General features: G+C 43.7%; 1 protein-coding gene across 1 annotated transcript in view; it reads left to right on the top strand.

Moving 5' to 3' along the window:
* Positions 1-20,982, top strand: part of LOC139392815 (transcription factor EC-like) — a 41,542-nt gene extending 20,560 nt beyond the window's left edge. The window contains exons 2-8 of the mRNA XM_071141093.1: positions 10,652-10,903; positions 13,045-13,146; positions 15,513-15,636; positions 16,870-16,926; positions 17,316-17,391; positions 18,269-18,416; positions 20,497-20,982. Of these exons, the coding sequence (XP_070997194.1) occupies positions 10,652-10,903; positions 13,045-13,146; positions 15,513-15,636; positions 16,870-16,926; positions 17,316-17,391; positions 18,269-18,416; positions 20,497-20,952 (1,215 nt within the window). The 3' untranslated portion in view covers positions 20,953-20,982. The remainder of the gene's footprint in view (positions 1-10,651; positions 10,904-13,044; positions 13,147-15,512; positions 15,637-16,869; positions 16,927-17,315; positions 17,392-18,268; positions 18,417-20,496) is intronic.
* Positions 20,983-25,724: the final 4,742 nt, after the last annotated feature.

Raw genomic sequence — 25,724 nt, 5'->3', positions numbered from 1 at the left:
AGAGAGGAACCAGGCTATGTGGGGTGGCCAGTCCTCTTCTGGCTGTGCCGGGTGGAGATTATAACAAAACATGGTCAAGATGTTCAAATGTTCATAAATGACCAGCATGGTCGAATTATAATAAGGCAGAATAGTTGAAACTGGAGCAGCAGCACAGTCAGGTGGACTGGGGACAGCAAGGAGTCATCATGTCAGGTATTCCTGGGGCATGGTCCTATGGCTCAGGTCAGTTGAAACTGGAGCAGCAGCACAGCCAGGTGGACTGGGGACAGCAAGGAGTCATCATGTCAGGTAGTCCTGGGGCATGGTCCTAGGGCTCAGGTCCTCCGAGAGAGAGAAAGAGAGAAGGAGAGAATTAGAGAACGCACACTTAGATTCACACAGGACACCGAATAGGACAGGAGAAGTACTCCAGATATAACAAACTGACCCTAGCCCCCCGACACATAAACTACTGCAGCATAAATACTGGAGGCTGAGACAGGAGGGGTCAGGAGACACTGTGGCCCCATCCGAGGACACCCCCGGACAGGGCCAAACAGGAAGGATATAACCCCACCCACTTTGCCAAAGCACAGCCCCCACAACACTAGAGGGATATCTTCAACCACCAACTTACCATCCTGAGACAAGGCTGAGTATAGCCCACAAAGACCTCCGCCACGGCACAACCCAAGGGGGGGGGGGGGGCGCCAACCCAGACAGGATGACCACATCAGTGACTCAACCCACTCAGGTGACGCACCCCCTCCAGGGACGGCATGAGAGAGCCCCAGTAAAGCCAGTGACTCAGCCCCTGTAATAGGGTTAGAGGCAGAGAATCCCAGTGGAAAGAGGGGAACCGGCCAGGCAGAGACAGCAAGGGCGGTTCGTTGCTCCAGAGCCTTTCCGTTCACCCTCCCACTCCTGGGCCAGACTACACTCAATCATATGACCCACTGAAGAGATGAGTCTTCAGTAGAGACTTAAAGGTTGAGACCGAGTTTGCGTCTCTGACATGGGTAGGCAGACCATTCCATAAAAATGGAGCTCTATAGGAGAAAGCCCTGCCTCCAGCTGTTTGCTTAAAAATTCTAGGGACAATTAGGAGGCCTGCGTCTTGTGACCGTAGCGTACGTGTAGGTATGTACGGCAGGACCAAATCAGAGAGATAGGTAGGAGCAAGCCCATGTAATGCTTTGTAGGTTAGCAGTAAAACCTTGAAATCAGCCCTTGCTTTGACAGGAAGCCAGTGTAGAGAGGCTAGCACTGGAGTAATATGATCAAATTTTTTGGTTCTAGTCAGGATTCTAGCAGCCGTATTTAGCACTAACTGAAGTTTATTTAGTGCTTTATCCGGGTAGCCGGAAAGTAGAGCATTGCAGTAGTCTAACCTGGAAGTGACAAAAGCATGGATTAATTTTTCTGCATCATTTTTGGACAGAAAGTTTCTGATTTTTGCAATGTTACGTAGATGGAAAAAAGCTGTCCTTGAAATGGTCTTGATATGTTCTTCAAAAGAGAGATCAGGGTCCAGAGTAACGCCGAGGTCCTTCACAGTTTTATTTGAGACGACTGTACAACCATTAAGATTAATTGTCAGATTCAACAGAAGATCTCTTTGTTTCTTGGGACCTAGAACAAGCATCTCTGTTTTGTCCGAGTTTAAAAGTAGAAAGTTTGCAGCCATCCACTTCCTTATGTCTGAAACACATTCTTCTAGCAAGGGCAATTTTGGGGCTTCACCATGTTTAATTGAAATGTACAGCTGTGTGTCATCCGCATAGCAGTGAAAGTTAACATTATGTTTTCGAATGACATCCCCAAGAGGTAAAATATATAGTGAAAACAATAGTGGTCCTAAAACAGAGCCTTGAGGAACACCGAAATTTACAGTTGATTTGTCAGAGGACAAACCATTCACAGAGACAAACTGATATCTTTCCGACAGATAAGATCTAAACCAGGCCAGAACTTGTCCGTGTAGACCAATTTGGGTTTCCAATCTCTCCAAAAGAATGTGGTGATCGATGGTATCAAAAGCAGCACTAAGGTCTAGGAGCACGAGGACAGATGCAGAGCCTCGGTCCGATGCCATTAAAATGTCATTTACCACCTTCACAAGTGCCGTCTCAGTGCTATGATGGGGTCTAAAACCAGACTGAAGCACTATCATTTGTTTTTCAACACACCAATGGCCCAAAACACACCTCCAGGCTGTGTAAGGGCTATTTTACCAAGAAGAAGAGTGATGGAGTGCTGCATCAGATGACCTGTCCTCCACAATCCCCCGACATCAACCCAATTGAGATGGATTGGAATGAGTTGGACAGCAGAGGAACTTCTTCAACACTGTGGAAATGCATTCCAAGTGAAGCTGGTTGAGATAATGCCAAGAGTGTGCAAACCTGTATCAAGGCAAAGGGTGGCTACTTTGAAGAATCTAAAATAGATTTTGATTCGTTTAACACTTTTTTGGTTAATACATGATTATTTAATAGTTTTAATGTCTTCACTATTATACCATAATGTAGAAAATAGTTAAAATAATGAAAAAACCCTTGAATGAGTAAGTGTGTCCAAACTTTTGACTGGTACTGTATGTGTGCATGTGTGTATGTGTGGATGGTACTGTTAGTTCGTCACATGGCCATTCAGTGTTCGATGACCTCTTTAGTCTATGGATGATTTAAACATAACCTGAAAGATATACGTTGGACAGAGAGATTGACACTAATCAGCTAATTATAGGTTTATCTAGAGTAAAACATCTGTGCACTTAAAATGTTATATGGCATGCTCATACTGATTTAGAGAAATGCAATGATATTTCTAATTCACTCATATCAGAGTTTACAATATCTATTGCATGCTGTCAGATTTTTTATGTTGTACAGTAGATATGGTGATAGATACGGACAAGCGAGTCTTCATTAAAACCAATCAACACTATATCCATCTACACAGTACACATCCCTCTGTTCCCCATATACCGTAGGCTACTGTACATGCGTTTTTTTTTTTTTACAAATACAAGGTCAACATTTCCAGTACAGGCACATACCACCCCTATACCAACATCAAGCTCAAGGTAACAGTTAGGCACACATATATAGCACTGATGTTAAAGTGGCTGTAATATTTAATTTATATATGAATCATTAAAGTGAGGTGCAGTGGCTATTATGCATTCCTTTTCTAGCAGGATAAAACAGCCCTTAGATGTGGGAGCAGGACTTTGAAGTCTTGTCTCAGAAGCAGGCCAACTCTTACAGGAAGTACCTTGCTCATGTTTTAAATATACCTGCTGTGGTGTGTGGGACTAACAAAGGTGAGCGTTCTGGATGGGCCCCAAGATTAATGGAAAATGGTCAGCCAGGACGCACACACACACACACACACACACACACACACACACACACACACACACACACACACACACACACACACACACACACACACAGTGAGAGAGAGCTGAACAAGCACTTGTCTGAGAACTCCAACTTCCTTCCCAGTTGAGAACTTCCTGTCCACAAAATGTGTCCACTAAACGAAGAACAAAATGACACTAAAACATCGACTAAAGTGTCATTTCAATTTGACTGCTCATTTGTTCATATTATTAAAACAGTCAGTCAACACAACAACTCCACTAAGGGCAGTAGCCTAACGGTATCAGCTTAAGGATTTCCCACAATAACAAAACCATGAACCATTAAGGCCCAGAGACAAGTGTGTTTATTAGGTCACAAACAAGCCTCCCACCAGAAAAAGAATTCACAACAATATGCCTCTTTCCGACACTGCGAGACATGACTTTAATGGAGCCTTTAAGTGTCAAGTTAAGCATGCACTCTAAAGACAGCATGCACTCTGGGGCGACAGGTAGCCTAGTGGTTAGAGCATTGGGCCAGTAACCGAAAGGTTGCTAGATCAAATCCCTGAGCTGACAAGGTAAAAATCTAATGTTCTACCCTGAACAAGGCAGTTATCCCACTGTTCCTAGGTCGTCATTGTAAATAAGAATTTGTTCTTAACTGACTTGTCTAGTTAAATAAAAGACGGTGCTTTTGAAATGTAATCATTGTAATGCTATTTGACCCTTATTACACTGTACTTAAATTCATCTCTGATATGTTTACTTAACTGTGTAAAGTTATTTGGGCGTTCAATCATCACAAGCATTGATTTGACTGAGGTAGGGAACATGTTTTTGCAGAATATTTGGCAGAGAAAGCGTTTAAAAAAATACTATCAGTCTCATTCCTCCAATGCTTCTGCTGAAATGTGGAAGAATCCATTTCTCAGACTAGGTGTTTGTTGGCTTGGACATTTCGCTGATTGTTTTGACATGATCTGATGCTTCAGGGTCAAGAGGTTAAGTCACACAAGCTTCCACTTTGCTGTCCTCAGTATTTCTGGTACAGAGAGGTTCTGGTAAGCACAATGCCTTCTGGATGACCTGCCAAGGGCTTCCATAGTAAACTCTCTCAGACTGTGTCCTTGGGTTAGAACAGTGACCTGTCCTCTGTCTGTCTGTGTGTGTGTGTGTGTGTGTCTTGGAGACCCAGTGAGACCTGTGTGTGTGTTTGTGTGTGTAGTAAAGGGATTGCTGGGGAAGTGAGTGTCAGTGAGATAACCTGGGGGGGAATGTGCTAATCAGAGCTGAAAGTGTTTCAGGCAGGAACACAGAACTATCCCCCCCTGCCTGCTTCAGACCAACTGCTATCTGTATTTCTGCCACAGTCAGGCCTTTTCCTAACGAATGTTAGGGTTTGCAATGAGTCCTTGGCTCACGCAAGCCCACACACACTTGAAGGAAGCGGACCTGCTCTCTAAAAATCTGATGTGTCATACCTTCCTTTCCTGGAACAACATGGCAGCACCTCTCTTCTTCTCCTTTTTCTGTTTCTGGGATCCTGACAGGCAGGCAGTACGGTAGCGCTTCTTCTTCTGTTGCCTGAGTCGTGTTTGTAGGGGGGCGGCCGTCACTCTCGGAGCCATGAGTCGATCCTGTGTGGTCAAAGTGATCACTCTGACTGAGATCCAGATACTGCCGGTAGGTGACATCAGCAGGCAAAAGAGAGTTGGATAGAGAGGGATAAATAGGGAAAGAGAGAGAGAGTGAAAAAGGGAGGAGAGAGGGGGGAAATGGTCTCTGCAGTCTCACCCAGGATACTGTATGCATATGGAGGTACTCGCAGCTTGGCTACAAGTGTAAATGCATCGTTTGGTTGATGGGGTGTCTATGTATGGTGGGTTATTGTAATGGCATTTTCTGTGTGACCTATATAATACTCACTTACTACTTACACACACACACACACACACACACACACACACACACACACACACACACACACACACACACACACACACACACACACACACACACATACACACACACACACACACACACACACACACACACACACACACAGCTCCAAAGAGCATGCTCTTCAAGACTGACATTCCAAAAAAGGGCAATTCTACTCAGTGTGGAATTATCTCTCTTCCCTCCATACAATCTCAGATGTGTGGTCACAGCTATTAACTGGTTAGCTGCCTCAGCATATCCACAGGAACCATGTCTGCGAACATATCTGTCTGTATCTACACCACAGAAAGAGCATTACTGCACAACATTACTGTAGTAGTATTACTTCAAAATACTTCATGCATTTTTAAGTTGGTCAATATAACACTAAAGTTTGGTATTCATAGTAGAAATGAATCCCAACAGTTGTGAGGTTATAAGGTTATGTCCAGAATTGCCAAAGCCTGTCCAAGTGAAATAATAACCATGTGTTTCATAATCCAGATTTTTCTGAAGTGAAACAAGAACTTGTGTAAGAGTGAAACTGAGTCAAACAACAGCTGGCCGTCTAGAATAGTGAACAGTAGCTACCTGGGAGTGAGCTCTGTGACATGCAGAGGTGTCATCAAAGACCATAGATCACTGTGCTACTGCAGGGCTTCACTATCTGTCTTCAAGGAGAAAGTACATACCGAGGTAAATCAGCGCAACTTAGTCACAGTTGAAAGTAGATTTGAGTGTGGATATTATGTCTAGTTTGTAGAGTACTTTTATATGTTAAAAACATCAATTAACGTCTTTGATGTTTAAAGTGGATATTAGGTTCTTAGTTACTTTTGCGCTGTCTTACTTGATGTTGTTAGAATGGGAATGTTTTTTTTTTACCAAGTTTCGTCTTGAAAATGACTTTATCCCAACTTTTTATGACCGTCTCCAGCATAAAAGCTCATTTAATGGGATACCTGAATCTGTCCATACATTATTTGTGTTTTTTGTTGTTGTTGTTGACTTTGACGTACTGCTCATGCCATTTAACTCTCGTTTATCATAACTGACAGAAAATGTCATAAGCGTGATGCACTTTCTTTATCAGCGCCATCACAGCTACGCTGTGGGAAATAATGCGGCATGTTATACATCAAAGTAGGAGACAGACAGTAAGTCAGTCCTTGAGTGAGCCATGGATCAGATCAGTGAGTTGTCTCTCTCTTCTCTGCCTGTGAGACATTCCTCGTTTTAGTGGCTTAAGCAGTGAAAACAAGGAGAGGACACAGCTGCCGCCCTAATAGGAGTCAAAGCTCTCATGGATGTTCTCCCCACCAGCCATTAGAAAAACAAACGAAACAACAACAAAGTTATGCTCTGATTCAATCATAAGCAAGCTGCATTGGGAGTACACAATATGTCTGCCATTAGAGGGTGTGGGTGCGTCCTCCATTCATCACAACCAGACCCATATATTTAGAGAGTCTGGCAAATGTGGTTTCTTCTTAAGTGATAATGCCCGAGAAGCCACTGTTTGGAGGACACTTTGTCTCGGGCCCGAAAACCATGCTAATATATCCTCCAATGTCACGCCCTGACCTTAGTTAACTTTGTTTTCTTTATTATTTTGGTCAGGGTGTGACTAGGGTGGGTATGTTAGTTTTTGTATTGTCTAGGGTTTTTTGTATAGCTAGGGGTTTTGTTAGTCTAGGTATATGTGGGTCTATGGTGGCCTGAATTGGTTCCCAATCAGAGGCTGATTGGGGACAATATTTAGGTAGCCATTTTTCCATAGGGTATTTGTGGGTTCTTATTCTATGTTTAGTTGCCTGGCTTCACTTCTTATATTAGCGTCAAGGTTTGTTATGTTGTTAGTTTGTTCAGTGTTCTTTCTTTATTAAAGAAGAATGTAGGCATATCACGCTGCGCCTTGGTCTCCTCCATACGACTGTGACATCCAAACACCGGCTTCGAGGGCATAATCACTTCTATACAACTGGTTACCAACATATTCAAATAATGATGGACATATTATTTTCATTAAAAAAAATATATTTTGAAGAATTTATTCAATCTATTTCACGAGATGTAGTCCCGACACAAATCTAAGGTTGCTACCCGAGCCGGCTGGTCGTTCGTTCTATTGGTTCGGTTGTCAGAGACGCGACCCGGTCGTTCAGTCTTTTTGTTCTGTATCTATGGATGCGACCCAGTTGTTCGTTCTAAATGTTCCATTGCCATACTGTCTGGCAACGTTCTTATCCCTTGCTTGCTAGCTAGCCAACTACGGCTAACTTACAGTCACGTCAAACAGCAAAGTAGCTGCACTTGCATTTGTTTAAGCTGTTTTTTAGTTACATTTACTTGTTTGTATACATCCATAACAATGAGCTAATGATGCACGATTTGGCCTGGCATAGAAAATGTACTCTCTCGTCAGGACACTTTTGTTCAGAGGAGCTAGCCAACAACACAGCTAGCACAATCACTTTGTTTTCCATTGACATTTCATTGTATATATCCATAAAAATTATGCCAGCTGATTCATGATTTTGACTGGCTGAGATAAACTGTCTGCCTGTCTGTCTCGTCCCGACTCCTGACACATTCATTACTATGGGACAGATGGAGATTGAATTTCAATATTGAAACAATGTTGCAAATGTTGGAGAGAACGAGAGGAAGGTTTATACAAATCTCCGCTGTTGAAAACCAAATGCTAGTATAAAAGAAATGGAAGATAATGTCTAGATGCTTTTATAGTGGAGATCAAGTTTATAAATTGCCTGGCTGGGCTGATGAGACAGTGGATTGTGCAGTGAGCTGGAACAGAGTAAATAGGCATTTCAACATCATTGCTTTAGCTGGTGGTAACTTGTGGAATAGACACTGGTTGGAATGTGATTTTAACCAATCAGCATCCAGGATTAGACCCAGCCGTTGTATAAATGATGAAGCATTTACATGACACTTCAACATTCTATGGCAGCTATGTTAGTTCCCCATTAACATTACTTGGGGAATATTTAAACAATTTGAATTAGAATAATATTCACAATTCTAAAAGTTGGCCTAACTCTTTAAATATATGGCTCTGATCACGACAATCCAATGAACGAAAGAAGGGACGTCACAATCAGTTCCAACAAGTGGAAAAGAATAGACACAAACTCTTCCATTTTCAAGAGTGTCAAAGTAATTTACCAACGTCTACATCGCCGATTCTCCAGTCATATATTATTCTGTGCCTAGTGAACTGCAGTGTGTCTTGTCTTCATGCACAGTCCTGTCATTGTCATGCCGCGCATTAGTGACAGAAGATACATTACTTGGTGGAATCTAATTAGAGGTCCCCTAACGATCTAATAGGCGTGTCTCCTGCTGCATGTACAGTAGAGAGAAGGCTATTAATCCAAGGACAACCTCTGTCTCTTCAGACAACAAGCTGAGTGTAGTACGCTGGCAGTCTTTCCATCCGCTCTTGAAGAATGTTGATTGAGTAACAAATGGCATCTTGTTTAGCCCTTAGCTGCCAGCGATGAGACTTGCTCTCTCTTCATTGGTGACAAGTTCAGTATTGTCGTGCGTGAGTCCATTCTGAGCAGGGCCAGTCATCTATGTGGACGACAGACGACAGCACTGGTGTTGAGCAAAAATGCTGATTCAATACTATCGTTATGTGCAAAGTGTGCATCTGTGTCTGTGGTCAAATCAGGTGCTTCTAGGACTTTTGTTTTGTAGTACAGACCTCTTTTTTTTTCTTACAACCTCAAGATGTTGTTACTAGTATTGGAGTAAAGGGGAGCAAGCGTTTACAGTTGTCTGCTGCGGTCCCGGAGCTAAAAAAAAAAGTATTTCTGAATGTTCCTGTGTGATGACGAGGATTCCAACTTTACAACTGTGGTACCGACCTACGTTGACCTGAGTTGTTTCTTCTCTGTATTGATTAAACGAGGAATGAGGAAGAAAGCCAGAAGCTACTGCTAAAAGGAGACAAACATCTACTATCAGGAGTTCAACCAGCATGGCAAATGGTTTATGGTAAAGTCATGAAAATCTCACGGGAATTCACTGATAGTAGAGAGGAATCAAACCCAATGATCAATCAACCAATTCTTCTCAAAATAGTTAAGCGACTGTAAACCAATAAAAAAAGGACGACAATGATCCCCTTTATAGCCCTAGACAAGAGTAAAACATTTTTAGGCAAGAGGATAAAAATAGGGTCACGATAGTTACAGTACTAAAATTAGCACCCAGAATAGTCCATCTCGGGTTATTCTTAGAGTAATTGACAGACAATGATTGGCCAAAGGAGGGGTCGTGGTCGAAATGGCCGTCCAAAATTATTTTAAAAAGAAGAACAAGAAAGAAACAATTGTACTAGAGTCAACTACTAGACCCCCCCGAAGGAGATCGCAGAGAGTCAGAACTAGGGGTCAATTGTGATTGGCCGATAACTCTCAAACAGAAACAGGGCGGTCCCGTTGAATTAGTCAAGATATAGGCAAAAGCCATGGGCAGATATCCTGTTGGGATCAAACCCGAGGGTAATCTGATGAGTCTCTGTTTGAAGTGATTATCACGCAGGGAAACTAAGGGATAGCCCGGCTTCTCGCCTAATTAGCGAATTTAGTGCAGAGCCTTAAGAAGTTTATAAAGACATTGGCTGAGGACAGGAGGGGACAGTCCTCAACCTCTCGACTCACCAGGACAGCCACCGGATAGCAGCCTCTTAACCACAATCCTACTGGTACTTTGAGCAGCTCTACAGCTAGTACACCAGACCTGAAGACAGTCTCTATCTGACCGATGAGAATGCCACACTTAAGTGACTGTAGTTACTACAAGATGCGAGACGGAGCCCGAGTTTCCAATGTAAGGATTCATGTTTCAATAGCAACAGTATACATACTCCAATGAAGTCAACTTGGGGACTTTGTTGAGATATTCATAATTGCTTTAGTAAGTTGGTTGTAGTTGTATGGTGTGTGTATACATTTAGGGCATAGACATTTGAAGGATACGGTAGTACATTGGAACATCTGCTAATGCTGTACTTACTGTTACAACATTTTACACTTGCGGTAAATCATCTTCTTAACTTCTAAAGTTTGATTGGTTCGTCATTTGCTTGAGAAGTCAAGAGGATTCAGGGGTAAAACATGATTAAGAACAATTTGATGAAACATGACTCATGACTTGCTGCACTATCTGTGCTCTCTCTGAGACTGCACTGAGCAGCGACTTTTTTTTATTTTTTATGTCTATCTGAGATTGCATACTAACACTGAACTGTTATTTGAGACTACATAGTAACCGTTGCCTGTTGTGTTACCCAATAACTGATCTTAGGTCTGTATGGAACAGGTCCAGAGCCACCTGGAGGGCTCTAAGTTCCACCTACACCAGGCCCAGAGTCAGCAGGTCAAGCAGTACCTGACGCTGGGTTCCAAGGTGGCCGGGGGACAGGGGGGCCACCCTCACCCCACTGGGCAGGGAGGGCAGCTCCTGGGCGCCGTTCCAGTGATGAGGAACGGCCACCTGGCCCCCCTCAGCGATGGCAGCACCCCCAGCAGCCCTGTTACACTGCTGACCCTGGCATCAAACCATGACAGTGAGGTGAGTAAGCGTTTTGATTTTCAGTATGTGTTCATCGTGGTACAGTTGTCAGAAGTTTACAGACACAGCCAAATACATTTCAACTCAGTTTTTCACAATTCCTGACATTTAATCATAGTAAAATGTCGCTGTCTTAGGTCAGTTAGGATCACCACTTTATTTTAAGAATGTGAAATGTCAGAATAATAGTAGAGAGAATTATTTATTTCAGCTTTTATTTCTTTCATCACATTCCCAGTGGGTCAGAAGTTTACATACACTCAATTGGTATTTGGTAGCATCGCCTTTAAATAGTTTAACTTGGGTCAAGCAATTTGTGTAGCCTTCCACAAGCTTCCCACAATAAGTTGGCCCAGTCCTCCTGACAGAGCTGCTGTAACTGAGTCAGGTTTGTAGGCCTCCATGCTCGCACATGCTTTTTTTAGTCTGCCCGTACATTTTCTATGGGATTGAGGTCAGGGCTTTGTGATGGCCACTCCATTACCTTGACTTTGTTGTCCTTAAGCCATTTTGCCACAACTTTGAAAGTATGCTTGGGGTCATTGTCCATTTGGAAGACCCATTTAAGACCAAGCTTTAACTTCCTGACTAATGTCTTGAAATGTTGCGTCAATATATCCACGTAATTTTCCATCCTCATGATGCACCAGTCCCTTCTGCAGCAAAGCACCCCCACAACATGATGCTGCCACCCCCGTGCTTCATGGTTGGGATGGTGTTCTTCAGCTTGCAAGCCTTCCTCTTTTTCTTCCAAACATAACGATGGTCATAATGGCCAAACGGATCCATTTCTGTTTCATCAGACCAGAGGACATTTGTCCAAAAAGTACGATCTTTGTCCCCATGTGCAGTTGCAAACCGTAGTCTTGCGGTTTTGGAGCAGTGGCTTCTTCCTTGCTGAGCGGCCGTTCAGGTTATGTTGATATAGGACTCGTTTTACTGTGGATATAGATACTTTTGTACCTGTTTCCTCCAGCATCTTCACAAGGTCCTTTGCTGTTGTTCTGGATTGATTTGCACATTTCGCACCAAAGTACGTTCATCTCTAGGAGACAGAACACGTCTTCTCCCTGAGCGATATGACGGCTGCGTAGTCCCATGGTGTTTATACTTGCGTACAATTGTTTGTACATATGAACGTTGTACCTTCAGACATTTGGAAATTGCTCCAAAGGATGAACCAGACTTGTGGAGGTCTACAATTTTGTTTCTGAGGTCTTGGCTGATTTATTTTAATTTTCCCATGATGTCAAGCAAAAAGGCCCTGAGTTTGAAGGTAGGCCTTGAAATACATCCACAGGTACACCTCCAATTGACTCAAATTATGTCAATTAGCCTATCAGAAGCTTCTAAAGCCATGACATCATTTTCTGCCATTTTCCAAGCTGTTTAAAGGCACAGTCAACTTAGTGTATGTAAACTTCTGACCCACTGGAATTGTGATACAGTGAATTGTAAGTGAAATAATCTGTCTGTAAACAATTGTTTGAAAAATTACTTGAGTCATGCATAAAGTAGATGTCCTAACCGACTTGCCAAAACTATAGTTCGTTAACAAGAAACTGGTGGAGTGGTTGAAAAACTAGTTTTAATGACTCCAACCTAAGTGTATGTAAACTTCCGACTTCAACTGTACCTTTGATATTTAGTGTTGGGATTCAATCAATCCCGCTATTTGTTTGTTTTATCTCAGTGTCTGTGTTTAGTAGGTCCTTGCAGTGCCAGAAATAATTCTGTGAGTTAATAACACAATGCAGGTTTGATTACAGAGTCCTAAATCTCTTTGACATGAGATTCCTGCTGTGTGAACCACTCAGTTATCTCTAGTGACCCGCCCATTCTCTCTAAAATGCTCATCAATAACTTCAGAGATTCAGTTCCTAAAGAGAATCTCTGTTAAGGAGGAAACTAGTTTGATAACAAACATGTTGTTCCCACCATGACGGCTGATCTCTTCCAGCATGGTGGTGAAGAAATGTCTCTTATTGGATTAGGATCCTAACTGTCCCTCCCTCTGAATGATGCAAAAAAGAAATGTTACATTGAATTACAGCGAGAGCATTAGCTCACCTAGTGTTTTTATTACCTGTTATGTATCCGAACTGAACTGAGGCTGGTACAATATGGCTGTTTTCTTTTAGTTTCCAATGGATGCCGTTATTGATGACTTGATTAGCCTGGAGTCCGGGTTCAATGACAGGGGCTTGGATTGTATGGATCCCAGCATCATAATGCAAAACAACGTAAGTATGAATGATCATATTAACTATTATATCAATCGCAAATGTCAAGGGAAAAACACTCATTTGAATTGCAAAACTAAGGGTAAAAACAAAAGAAATGCAACGATGCTATCGACATGCAGGTGTTTCTGTCTATTGACTCTTGCTGACATGATTCCTTGATCCAGAAGTGATTCCCAGAAGATCCTTAATCTTCTTGACACTCATGAAGTTTCAGATATTGAGTAGTCAAGTTCAGCTTTAAAGTTAAGTTGCATAACTGACTTCTTTAAAGGGGGATGTGAGAACTACTTCCTCTGCCAAACATGAACTTTCAGGCTTGACTTGCTTGGGAAAAAAGGAGCTGGCTTTGTGTGAAGTCAGATTAAGTCCACCGATGAGTCAAAGTTCATTTCACCAGGGTTGAGGCTTAAAGCATTTCTCACATTTCTCAAGCTGCCGAACAACACAGATTAATCCGCAAGTGAAATCAATACACGTAACTACGCGGTAAACGATGACAGTGTGAGAATAATGTGTTAACTAGTATAAACACTAAGTCTGTGATTCTTCTTTTCTTGCTGAAAGCCCTACATGGTCACTACCAGAGAGTTTGGGAACGGTAGTCAAGAAGACATGGGGAGAACGCCGAGACTATGCTAGATATCTACTACCGCAAAAAAAGATCTTATTCAGACTAGGCATTCCATTAGAAAGAAAATGCCTGGATAGCAGCAGAGACCAATCGACCCAATGCAAATTATATCTAGAGTGGAATTGTAAAACTTTGAGCCGATGCTCGGACATTTGAGTAACGATTATAGCCACACCTGAATCCTGAACAGAGGTATGTGGTACTAAAGGAGAATGTGTCCCCACAGCATTGAATGTGACAGAGAGATGGAGAGAGATGGAGAGAGATGGAGAGATGGAGAGAGATGAAGAGAGATAGAGAGAGAGAGACAGACAGAGGCAAGCGGGCAGGCATGCACATAAACACACACATAGAAACAGAGAGGAACAACAGGGTGACAGAAAAGCGGAGGAGTGTGTGTGTGTGTGTGTGTGTGTGTGTGTGTGTGTGTGTGTGTGTGTGTGTGTGTGTGTGTGTGTGTGTGTGTGTGTGTGTGTGTGTGTGTGTGTATGAAAGACAAGACAGGGGGAGGGGGGTGTAGAGAGTGAAGATCAGAGCGACCGGAAGAAAAGGGAGAGGAGGAGAGATTTAGCGTGAGGCAGTGAGGCATTGGATTGGGTTAATGCCTACACTCCCGACGGGCTTGTTCTGAAATGATAGCGCGCTTAAATGGATCAATTCATTTTAATTAGTCATACAGTACGATGCATCACGTCGTTTTGCCATGTCAACATATCCCAGGAACACAGATGGGAGCGGATTGAAGTGATTACGATGTGAGCAGTCGGGGGACTGTCGCAATCTTTCATTTTGATAAGTACCCCCCCCCCCGTTAGAGATAATGAGAGAGAGAAAGCCATCTACAGGCAAAGCAAACCAACTGCAAGTATTGAAATGTCTGCGGTTCCTTATTTTCCTCCCACCCCCTCCTTCCCTCCCATAACTTGACCTCTATTCTTATCCCTCTCTACACTACTCTAGGAACTGAATTTCACACATGCACAGTGACAAATTGTCTTTTACACAGCTTGTGGCGTCTGTGTCGGCTTTTGTAGGATTCCTAGAAATACACAGCTCCCTAAGATTGGACATGCATACAGTGTGTGTCAGAGGCCCACATATCTCTCAGCATTCCAACAGAGTCCCGAAAAGAGACTGTCGTTGTCCCGCTTGTTTGGAAAATATATGCCTATTTTCTCACAGTGGATAAGCGGTGTAGAAAAACAGTCTGGTGTCTGTTTGGGCGGGTTATGACCCGGTGCTATTTTGAACACACAGACGCCTCTGTGTTCTGGGGCCCTTTCAAGCAGAGTAGTCATAGTGGTCACTGATAATGGCCATTTTAGGCTAGTAAACGGGGGCATGGAGCGAGGTCGTACTCCCAGAGAAGGACCTGAGAGGGCCTTAGGGGACCCAGACAAGGCTGTGGTCAGGCAGGCCACTGGTGGGGAGACATGGAGGCCCCTAGCCTCTCCTGCTGGATCACACAAAAGCAATGCCCTGAGGGCTGAGAAGCAATAGGACTGCCAACGGTGCTGTGATTGCCCTCACGCCCAACCTCATCTGAAACCGTACAAATTCCCGTTACCCTTTCAAAGCTTTCAAATGAGCCGATGTCAACCTGCTTCCAAAAGTTTCAATGACTTTGTGAACTTGAGGTCGCTGAGTCTGAATGAAATGTTCTCTCTGTGTCTGTGTGTCTGTGTTTCAACCATTCCCTGACATCTCCTTCCTCTCCTTCCCTCCTCTCCAGGTGCTCAGCAGCAGCATGCTGGACATCTATGGGGGTGAACCAGGTATGACTACAGCCCCTCATGGCCGAATGACACCCACCTCACGCCCCACTATGCTCACTACTGTAAAAAGGGAAGTCACAGGTACGAACACACTTCATAGCGCTGAAGATTATCAATGCATCAAAAAAGAATCTATGCATGATCACATCGACATGCTTCAAGAGGATAGACGTGTGAAACTCAAGCACATAATGTAGCATAAAAATACAACACTTTAGGAAACACATTCCTGACAAATCATGTCAGTTACTGGCATCTCATTTTTTTTTTTTATGAATGAATACGTTTAGCATTTTTTTTTAAGGTGCACGACAACAGGAAACGAGAAAGAGTAATCCATTTAGCCATTTTTATTCTTTGGCTGACTAAAACGAAGACAAAATGCTGTGTAGGCGGCATGTCCTAAATGCACAAATCCTAAATCTGGTGGCAGGATTAACCAAAACCGAGCCTTCCAGTCTAATAAGGTGGTCCCACAGTCTATTACCGACCAATAGGAGACTGCAGTAGAGGTCTAGAGGTCTATAGAGTACCATGTTCTACTGGGAAAGCCCTCTTCTTTAGCCCTGACGTGTACAGCATTCATCCTATACAAGCTATTCTATACAAACTACTGTTTCCATGTAGCAAATAGATGTTTCCCTTAAATGTGTAGTGTTTGGATTACAGTTGTATCACTCACATCCCTAATTATCAATGGCCTCGGTTCATAATCTATGGACGCACCGTGGATTATTTTGTGTTCTGGTCCCCAACACAAAGGACCTCTGTGAAGCGGTTTATGAATGCCATGCATCAAGTAAAGCTAATTGAATTAGCTCCGCCGAGAAAATAAGTGAATCAGTATATTTTTCATATAAGTGTGCGGTCGGACAACGGGCAGTTACAGAGGTCTAAATGACCTTATTGAATCAACGGAGACAAATTGAGAAATCCAATCACAGGTTCTGATTATATCATTTGGGAGAAATGTGAACGTGAATATGAACGCTATAGCATGCCTTTCCCCCTCATGGTTAGATCAGCAAATTTGTTAAGCGGACTTAATTGCCAGGCTGAGTGGCTTAAAAGAGGACACAGATTTTTCACAATGAACCAAAGAGAAGAGACGATGCTATGTATGCCAGGCGGGCTGGGAGCGAGCTGGATAAATCGTGTCCTTTCACTGAGTGCGAGTGTGCTTGTGTGGAAGGTTCAGGCTCTGTGGAAGGTTCAGGCTCTGTGGAAGGTTCAGGCTCTGTGTCTGTGGTCTGAGCTTCTTTTATGCCCTGTGTGCGTTTCTTATAAGCTTGTACTCTTTTTTGTGTTTCACAGAACATGAAACGAGAGTGATGGCCAAAGAACGACAGAAGAAAGACAACCACAACTTGAGTATGAGCCGCCCCACTCAATACAGAGTACCTTCAGAAACATTGTGTGGGGCACTAAAGTAACTTAATTTTCTCTCTCTCTCTCTCTCTCTCTCTCTCTCGCTCTCTCTCTCTCTCTCTCTCTCTCGCGCTCTCTCTCTCTCTCTCTCTCTCTCTCTCTCTCTCTCTCTCTCTCTCTCTCTCTCTCTCTCTCTCTCTCTCTCTCTCTCTCTCTCTCTCTCTCTCTCTCTCTCTCTCTCTCTCTCTCTCTCTCTCTCTCTCTCTCTCTCTCTCTCTCTCTCTCTCTCTCTCTCTCTCTCTCTCTCTCTCTCTCTCTCTCTCTCTCTCTCTCTCTCTCTCTCTCTCTCTCTCTCTCTCTCTCTCTCTCTCTCTCTCTCTCTCTCTCACCAGTTGAAAGAAGAAGAAGGTACAACATCAACTACAGAATCAAAGAACTTGGAACAATGATACCAAAGTCGAATGACCCGTAAGTTAACCTGACTCAATATTGCAAAGCAACTCCCCATGATCAAGTCTATTGCCATGAATAGATGTACACATGCCTGGCTGCTGTTAAGCATCTCAAAAACTAAGCACAGCCCGCTAAATGTTGTTCATTGAATTCAAATTAATACTCAAGAGCACATTTCGCTCCTATTTCAAGGGTGTACTTGAGTAGCTATTGTAGTCTTCACGCTCTGCAAAGTAGTGAGTCTGAATCTTCTTTGGGTTCTTAACAGTAGACTACAGCTTAGAGCTCAATGATGAAGATTGGGGTCAAACGCAAAGAGGGCCACCACCCATTTAAATCAAAGTTTGAGCACAATTGGCCCACTAGGGTGGAATACGGAAGCCGGAATTGGAATCCGACTGGCCCAACCACAATTGAACCTTTGATAGAATTTAAATGGAAGGTTACGGCTGTCGCCGTGCCATTAAGACATGATAAAGAAGATTATTAGCTGTGGAGCAGACCAACGTCTTGTTCCAAAGAAAGGTGCATTTTACAACTGTGTCCTGCTTTTAAAAAGTAATGGTATCAGGGAATGGAGCCTGCACTCTTGGCTTCTTCCAAAGTCACATTCCCCCCCCTCTTCCGACACCTATTTTTACTTGAGGATTAATTTTACCATAGAAGCGGTTCCAGAATGGACTTTCTGTAGACGTACTTATACTTAACTATTCTATTAAAATTCCCATTCGAAGGCTGGATGTAATGTCCGAGAATGAATAATTGGCCATGTAAATCACCATTTCTTATTCATATATAAAAAATAAAAAATGGGTTCCTGCATAAGTTTTTGTACAGAACATTCCGCTGAGGCGGTGAATAAAAGGTTATCTTTTATGTCCCTCTGCCGTAGTGATATGCGCTGGAACAAAGGCACCATTCTCAAGGCGTCGGTGGAGTACATCAAGTGGCTGCAGAAGGAGCAGCAGCACGCCAGAGAGCTGGAGAACAGGCAGAAGAAGATGGAGCAGGCCAACAGGAGGCTACTGCTCAGGATCCAGGTATGGACTACGGGAGAGAGAAAGACAGACACCCTCAAAACCCGGCCCTCCGACCACTACAGATCCCCAACCCAGCGACTTCCTCATCCTTAACACCATGCCAATGCACACCATCACGGCCCTGATGCTCAATAGAGACCCCCCCCACCCCCACCCCTTCCCCAGCCAGCTCAGTGCTCTATACCTACCTAACCCCCATACCCTTACACCCCCACTCCCTGACAGAGACCGGCCCTGCTCGTATTGATGTTTGTCAAGCAGTTCCCCATCACCTCTCTTCTCTTCCACCTCTCCTCTTTTCCACCTCTCCAAGACACAATAATGACCTGATTAATAAACAGTGTTTGACTTCGGCTCCCTTCGTCCGGAAGGAGGAATCAGGTCAGAATTAGATTGTGAGTCATAATAATGCCCAGAGTCATGCCTCTCTCCCCCCACTTTCCCCTCGCCCTAAAATGATGCGTTAAACCGGGGCGACTAGGGATTGGCATGGCAACAGAGCAGAGCCAAGCATTGTAACAGTGTCACCCTCAATGTAACAGTGTCACCCTCATTGTAACAGTGTCACCCTCATTGTAACAGTGTCACCCTCATTGTAACAGTGTCACCCTAAAGGATGTCGAGAGCAACAAAGCACACGAAAGTCAAAAGAGGCGTAAAGAGACATTTTGTGTGGAGGGAGCTAACAAAAGCATTTAACAGAGTGCTAGCTTCACAGTGTTAGCCCAAATAAGTGCTGGTGACAGTTGATAACAGACTGTGGGGAGAAAGACGGCATCAACGCCACGCATCACCCACAGAAACGTCCCAGCTAGTCTTACTTAAATACACTGTTGGAATCCTGCAGAAAGATGCTTAAACAGAGAAAAACAGATGGTTGTAACTTTGCATCACGTGACGTGGGAACAGTGATGCTTCCAACTGGCATCGCATTCCTCGACACTTTTTTTCATCCCCCGTGTTTAAAAAAAAATAAAACATTTGCAAAACGACATGCTTGGTTAACCGTTACCAAGGCAGACTGACAACAGACTATTATCCATATTGTTAGTGCCAGTAGAGCGCCGATGGGGAGACGTGAACCATATTGCTGACCTGCTGCTGATTGATGAGGTTTTGTCATCAGTTCCTCCCTGTCATGTTTATGACACAAACCCCGAGGGCCCTGGCTGCTTCCTGAGAGGGGGGTCTGGAGACGAGGGGTAGATGAAATGGATTGGCCTCCGCTACATTAGAGTGCTATTAGAATCCTCTTAAGGATTGCCCCCTTTTTTGTTTTCAATTTTCGCCTGAAATGACATTCCCAAATCTACCTGCCTGTAGCTAAGGCCCCGAAGCAAGGATATGCATATTCTTGGTACTATTTGGAAGGAAACACTTTGAAGTTCATGGAAATGTGAACAGAAATGTAGTGGAGTATAACACAATAGATCTGGTTAAAGACAATTTTTTTTTTTTTTTTTGTACCATTATCTTTGAAATGCAAGAGAAAGGCCATACTGTATTTGTCCAGCCCAGGGCAAGTTTAGATTTTGGACACTAGATGGCATCAGTGTATGTGCAAAGTTTTAGACTGATCCAATGAACCATTGCATTTCTGTTCAAAATGTTGTATCAAGACTGCCCAAATGTGCCTAATTTTTTTATTAATAACTTTTCATGTTCAAAATTGTGCACTCTCTTCAAACAATAGCATGGTATTATTTCACTGTTTAAGCTTTTTGCCAATATCAGATATGTCTATGTCCTGGAATTGTTCTTGTTACTTACAAGCTCATGCTAATCGCATTAGTCTACATTAGCTCAACTGTCCCCGATCCCGAAGAAGTTCTAAAGTCAATCCATAATAATCTACCAGACTATGAGGGATGTGTGCGTGTGTGTCAGGGGGGAGTGTATGTGTGTAATGTGTATGCACCCATGTGTGTGTGTGTGTGTGTGTGTGTGAGGGTTGCCAACTCGTACCGAGCTCATTCTGAGAAAAGTAATCTCCTTCATTAAAAGTCTTCTTCTTCAACACATTCATATGTTTTTGAGAATAACACTGTCCTGATCCTTGGTCCCTTTCTGTGCTTTTCAGGAGTTGGAGATCCAGGCCCGTGCTCATGGCCTCCCCAGCATGGCCACTGCCCTGGGTACTGTAGAGCTCTCCTCCCACCTCCTCAAACAACAAAAACAACAGCAGCAGCCCTTGGCTCCCCAGTCACTGCAGGGTCTCCAGCCACCCCTGTACCAGGAAGAACTGAACGGGGAGTACCTCCAGAGGACCTCCATGCCAGCCATGGTCACCGGGGTTACAGACCAGGGTCAGGGGGTGGTTGATGACTCCACCACTTTCTCCGACCCGCTCTCTCACTTCACAGACTTCTTCAGCTCCACGCTCAAAGAGGAGCAACGGCTAGATGAGATCCTCATGGACAACCCGCTCTCGCCTTTCGGCACCGACCCGCTTCTCTCCGCCGGCTCGCCCGACGCCTCCAAGGACTCCAGTCACAGGAGCAGCTTCAGCTCGGACGATGGCGACGATGACCTATGATCCCTGACCCCTCCGCGACCCCGTGTCAAAGGTCAAGGGACAAACAGCAGTTGGTCACCCTCACAAAGTGGTGCAGGGATTTGTTCCAGCCCAGCACCAACACATCCGATTCCACTGACCAGCTCGAATCATTGAGAGCTTGATTCGTGGGCTCAGGTGTGTTAGTGCTGGGCCGGAGCCTGCACCCCCTGTGGCTCTCCAGGACCAGGGTTAGTTACCACTGGCACTTCCACTTTTTGAAAACTTTGATCGAGAGTGCATACAGCACCTCTGCCTCGCAGACAGAACCAGACTCATGAGAAAAAGGGAGAAAGACAATCGGTCCATACTGATCATATAATACTGCTCCACAGTGCATTGAACACTGGGGTTGTTGAACACCACTGCAAACTATGCAGACTACTTCACTGTACCTATCATGTGTCTTTGCGACATGCCAAAAGAGGATTGTTTCCTTTTCAGAGGTATAGTATTACTGTTCTTGTATAAAAGGACTTTAAACCATTGAGATTCACTGATGGGCCCTATCGAGAGCTAGTTACTGGTGGTTCCTCTATCAAAAACAGAAATTAAAATGGAACAGTGATACTAGCCGAAAAAGCCTAACACGTCCTTCGTTCATCTTTACATTTATTTTTATAAAATGTTTCATGTATTTATATGTGTTTTAATCCATGTATTCCCAAAAAACATGACATTATCTAACATGCTCTCTTTTCTATTGGTGGGGGTGGGGAAAATATAATAAACCCCTTTTTTTTTAAATAAATCAGACTTGCCGTTTTGTCATTACAATCACACACGCGCACCACATACCCAACACAAAACCTCTCGTGTGTAATTTGTAATATAACGCCCTGCTCTATCATCAAAAAAAGTATGGACACCCGTTAACTTTCATCATTTCCTATCCAACAGGAACAGTTCAGTTCAGTTATGAACCAGGAAGAGTGACAAAGGTTGATTATCACAAAATCAGAGGAGGCTAGACCTATGAGGCTAAAACGGATGAATAAAGGGCCATGCAGGGGAGCTGTGTCTGAACAGAGGAAGGTGTGGGTAAAATGAGGGTTTCACCCAGGGTGACAGACAGTAAATGAGTGACAGAGAGAGGACAGAGAGAATGGGAAAACGAGGAGTGATGGGCTCTTAAGGACAGGGGAAAAGGCCGAATTAAAGGCGAGTATAGAGTAGGCTTTAAAGAGACTTGTCCGTTAAAAGTTCTCTGAAGAAGCTAGATGACTGGTTTTAAATCAAAATAGTTGCTTAAAATAAAATCTAAACTTCACTCATAAAAGTTTAGTCAGACTTGTTTTGGATACATATAACGCTGAAATCTTTAGACAAAATCTTTAATTAGTGGATATTTTCTAATCATATTACATTTATGCATTAATAATACAACAAACAGTCCAGAGTGGGGGGGGGGGAGCAACATTTCAATGTGTTTCAGTGGATACCCCGTGTTCCTCATCAAAGCTCTTCTAAATGAATGTTTTAGCTGGTGTGTTTCTCCCATAATGAAATTGAAAGATTCCTGCTTGCATCTCCTCTCTAGCTGCAACATAAAATGGAACACCCAATCATTATTCAATATAGACAGCCCAACTACAAAGCGATGAGTGATGTTTACAGGTAATTGGCCAACGCAATTATGGGAAGGTAAATATGGATTTTCATTAAGGAGAAAACATGGAGGGTCTCAGAGAATTTTGATTGACTTAAAATAAATTTTCCCAAAGGCCACAATTTACATTTTGATGTCAATATGAATATCTCCAGATATACTATCCTATTGCAAAAAAAAATAAAAAATACATAATTTGTATACACAACCTTATCATTATGTGACTAAAATAATCAACACATTTCATAGATTGAATGCATTTCAACCCTGTCCAGAATCCTTGCTTCATCAAAGATCATATTGAACAAAGTTCAAGGGCTTCTACTCAAGGTCTTCAAACAGTGATGTGGCCTAAGGCAACGGTGACATCAGAACTAGGAAGTTTGATTTGGAATACCATTAAACCACAGCTTTGGAAACTCAGGGGCAAGACAGGGATACAGTCATACATTATTAAGAGTATCCGATAACAGTTTAATATAGAAAACATTAACCGATACATTCAATAACTAAAGATGAATGTAAAGATGTAAAAACAGATTTTATTTAAAGATGTAAAACAGATTAGTATATATCCTTCCTTGATATGGTGCTGCCATGCCCTCTGTCTAACCTTCTCCATACGACAGAGATTATAATTATTCCTCTACTAGAATAACTGCCAAAACTGTGTGGTTTGTAAAACAATCTTTCCATTGCTTTATTGTATAACTTCCGTGCGTAGCAGAGCATAACCTCACTACTTCCTGAAGCAGGAGTAGTTCAATGTCATAGTTCACCAGTAGGTGGCAGCAGTATGCTGTGTACTCTGGTCAAATACCCAAAGCTCTCGTTTTACCAATCCCAATACAAACCCAGAGAGTTATTGTGGTTGATTTAACCAGCGAGGCGAACGAACAAACCCCAAAAGGCTTTCATGTTAATGTTAATTAACTCCTTCCATTCTAGTATATAAAAAAAAATAATTATGAACATATTTTAATTTTAACATTTACGCCAGTAAAATTACAAGTACATTTGAGTTTCTTCTAGATGTACAGTATATGGACTCCAATAAAGACCAGTCTTATGAACCCAATTGATGTAATGAACCTCCTAGCTAGCGCGGCTAACCTTTTCTCACCCCTTTTCCCACGAAGGTTGACGCGGATGCAGCAGAGCTGTCTCCTGTACAGCATGCCACAGCTGCCAGCGTAGCGTGCTACAATGCTTCCCCCTGCTGAAGCTGCCAATGGCAACTCTGGAACACAACAGGCACTCTGACACACACCATCTTCTCACCTCCTCATCTGCCACACCAACCCGAGCAGGAGGGGGGGGGGGGGGGGGGGGATACATTTTTACAAACGGCCATCATCCTCTGGCCTGTGACAAGGCTTGTGCACAAAGTTCAATGACATTTGACTGTGAGTAACAAAGTGACAGCAGTGTCATATGTATTTTCATGCCTGGACTCAGAGTTGCCGTGTGGTAAACAACATGCTGGTTCTGATCCAGAGATCCTGGGTACTGGATACATATGGCAAATTGCACTCCACTGATAATCTAGTACAGTACTTTTGACCAATGCCAAATAACACCGTATTCCCTATAATATAATAGCTTACTTTTGACCAGAGCCAGAGTGTCATTGGATATTTGCAGATACTGTAGCGCCCCTCCGCAATGCTGTACAGTACCACCACAATACATCCCATGATCCTTCGGGGCTGGGCCTCCAGTCCATTGAGCCTTTACGAGGCGAGACCACACCATGACCAGTCTCTCACAAACTCCCACGTCACATGCCAGCAAACCATTGCATTAACGACGGAACACAAATGGATGAAAAATAACCAGCTGGGCTTCGAAACGCTATTAAATGAATGCCATTTCCAGAGGTTTTTATGAATCGAAACAGATGCCAAAACATAACTTCAAACAAATTGACTTCCAATTATTTGAGCCACACAATTCCAGATGTTCAACAGATGGAGGCGCGGAGGGGGTGGGGGGGGGGGGGGGGGGGGGGGGGGGGGGGGGGGGGGTGGGGGGGTGGGGGGGGGGGGGGGCAAAGGTGTCTCGAACCGCAGTTTTTGTTTTATTCTGACAAGAAAGGCAGGCGGTTACAGTTGAATGTGTTTTAAATCAGTGGGCGGGGCTGAGAGGTGAGTGGAGGGACATGGAGGAGAGAAAGAAAGCACATCATTAGGAAAATGTCAATCCAACCACCGACAGAGAGAACAGAGCACTGTAGCATTCATGCAGTCAGTTAATATCTCCGTGCAGGAAGCCAGGACAAACCGTATCAAGGTTTCTCTGAAACGTTAATGTGATCCCTCTGCATATCTCTCTTTCAGTGTTCAAATTAAATGAAAAAAAAAGAGGAACAATTATTGAACTCACTATTTTATATGGGTGTTCACATGAATAGCCTAGGCATATGGTCATGCGTATGGACATACATTCAATTACATGGCCAGATGTCTATACGCACGTCTATGAACATACCAAGAACTACACTATAAGAAGGAAGGTACTGATGAAGTAGTTGCAGCCGGCAGCCTCCTTTATGCCACAGACTCGGCTAATAGTGTGTCTAGCTGCACTGTGTCCAGGCTGGGTCCTAGCTGCCTCTGATCCCATTACAAGGAGGGCCTGAGGGAGCCATTGGGGATCCACCAGGGATCCAAGATGTCCGTGTTATCCAGCCTTGGCACATAGAGGAGCCATCCACTGGGGCCCAATTGGGGTTCAATTGTGGCTCCCTGATTCGGCCTCGTTCTCCACACTACCGGTTTGCCTTTAGCACCTCCGACCCAGCCTCTGATCCGAGGAGGCCAAAATGTCCCTTCTCAGACTCCCCCTCTCCATCCATAATATCTCCGGCTAACGTATTCTAATGGAGCAGAAGAGCAGGTCCGTTTTGTTGGGTTAGCGTCTAACTTTCCCCGTTTAATTCCTCCACTATTGGGAACTGCTATGCTAATCCTCCCATCATTGGCCCCCTCTCCCACTCTTCCTCGTTCTCCCTCTGGTAACCTTCTGTAATCTGGGTGACCTTGGTGGGGCAGTGGGGTTGGCGGGAACGGTGGGCGGGGGGGACGGCGGGGCCGTGGCCATGGAAGGCCCTGATTGATTTGTAATTCAAAACGGGAGCGACAGG

This window comes from Oncorhynchus clarkii, chromosome 33, assembly GCF_045791955.1.
Source record: "Oncorhynchus clarkii lewisi isolate Uvic-CL-2024 chromosome 33, UVic_Ocla_1.0, whole genome shotgun sequence".
NCBI classification, from domain to species: Eukaryota; Metazoa; Chordata; class Actinopteri; order Salmoniformes; family Salmonidae; genus Oncorhynchus; species Oncorhynchus clarkii.
This window is presented reverse-complemented; position numbering and strand designations above follow the sequence as displayed.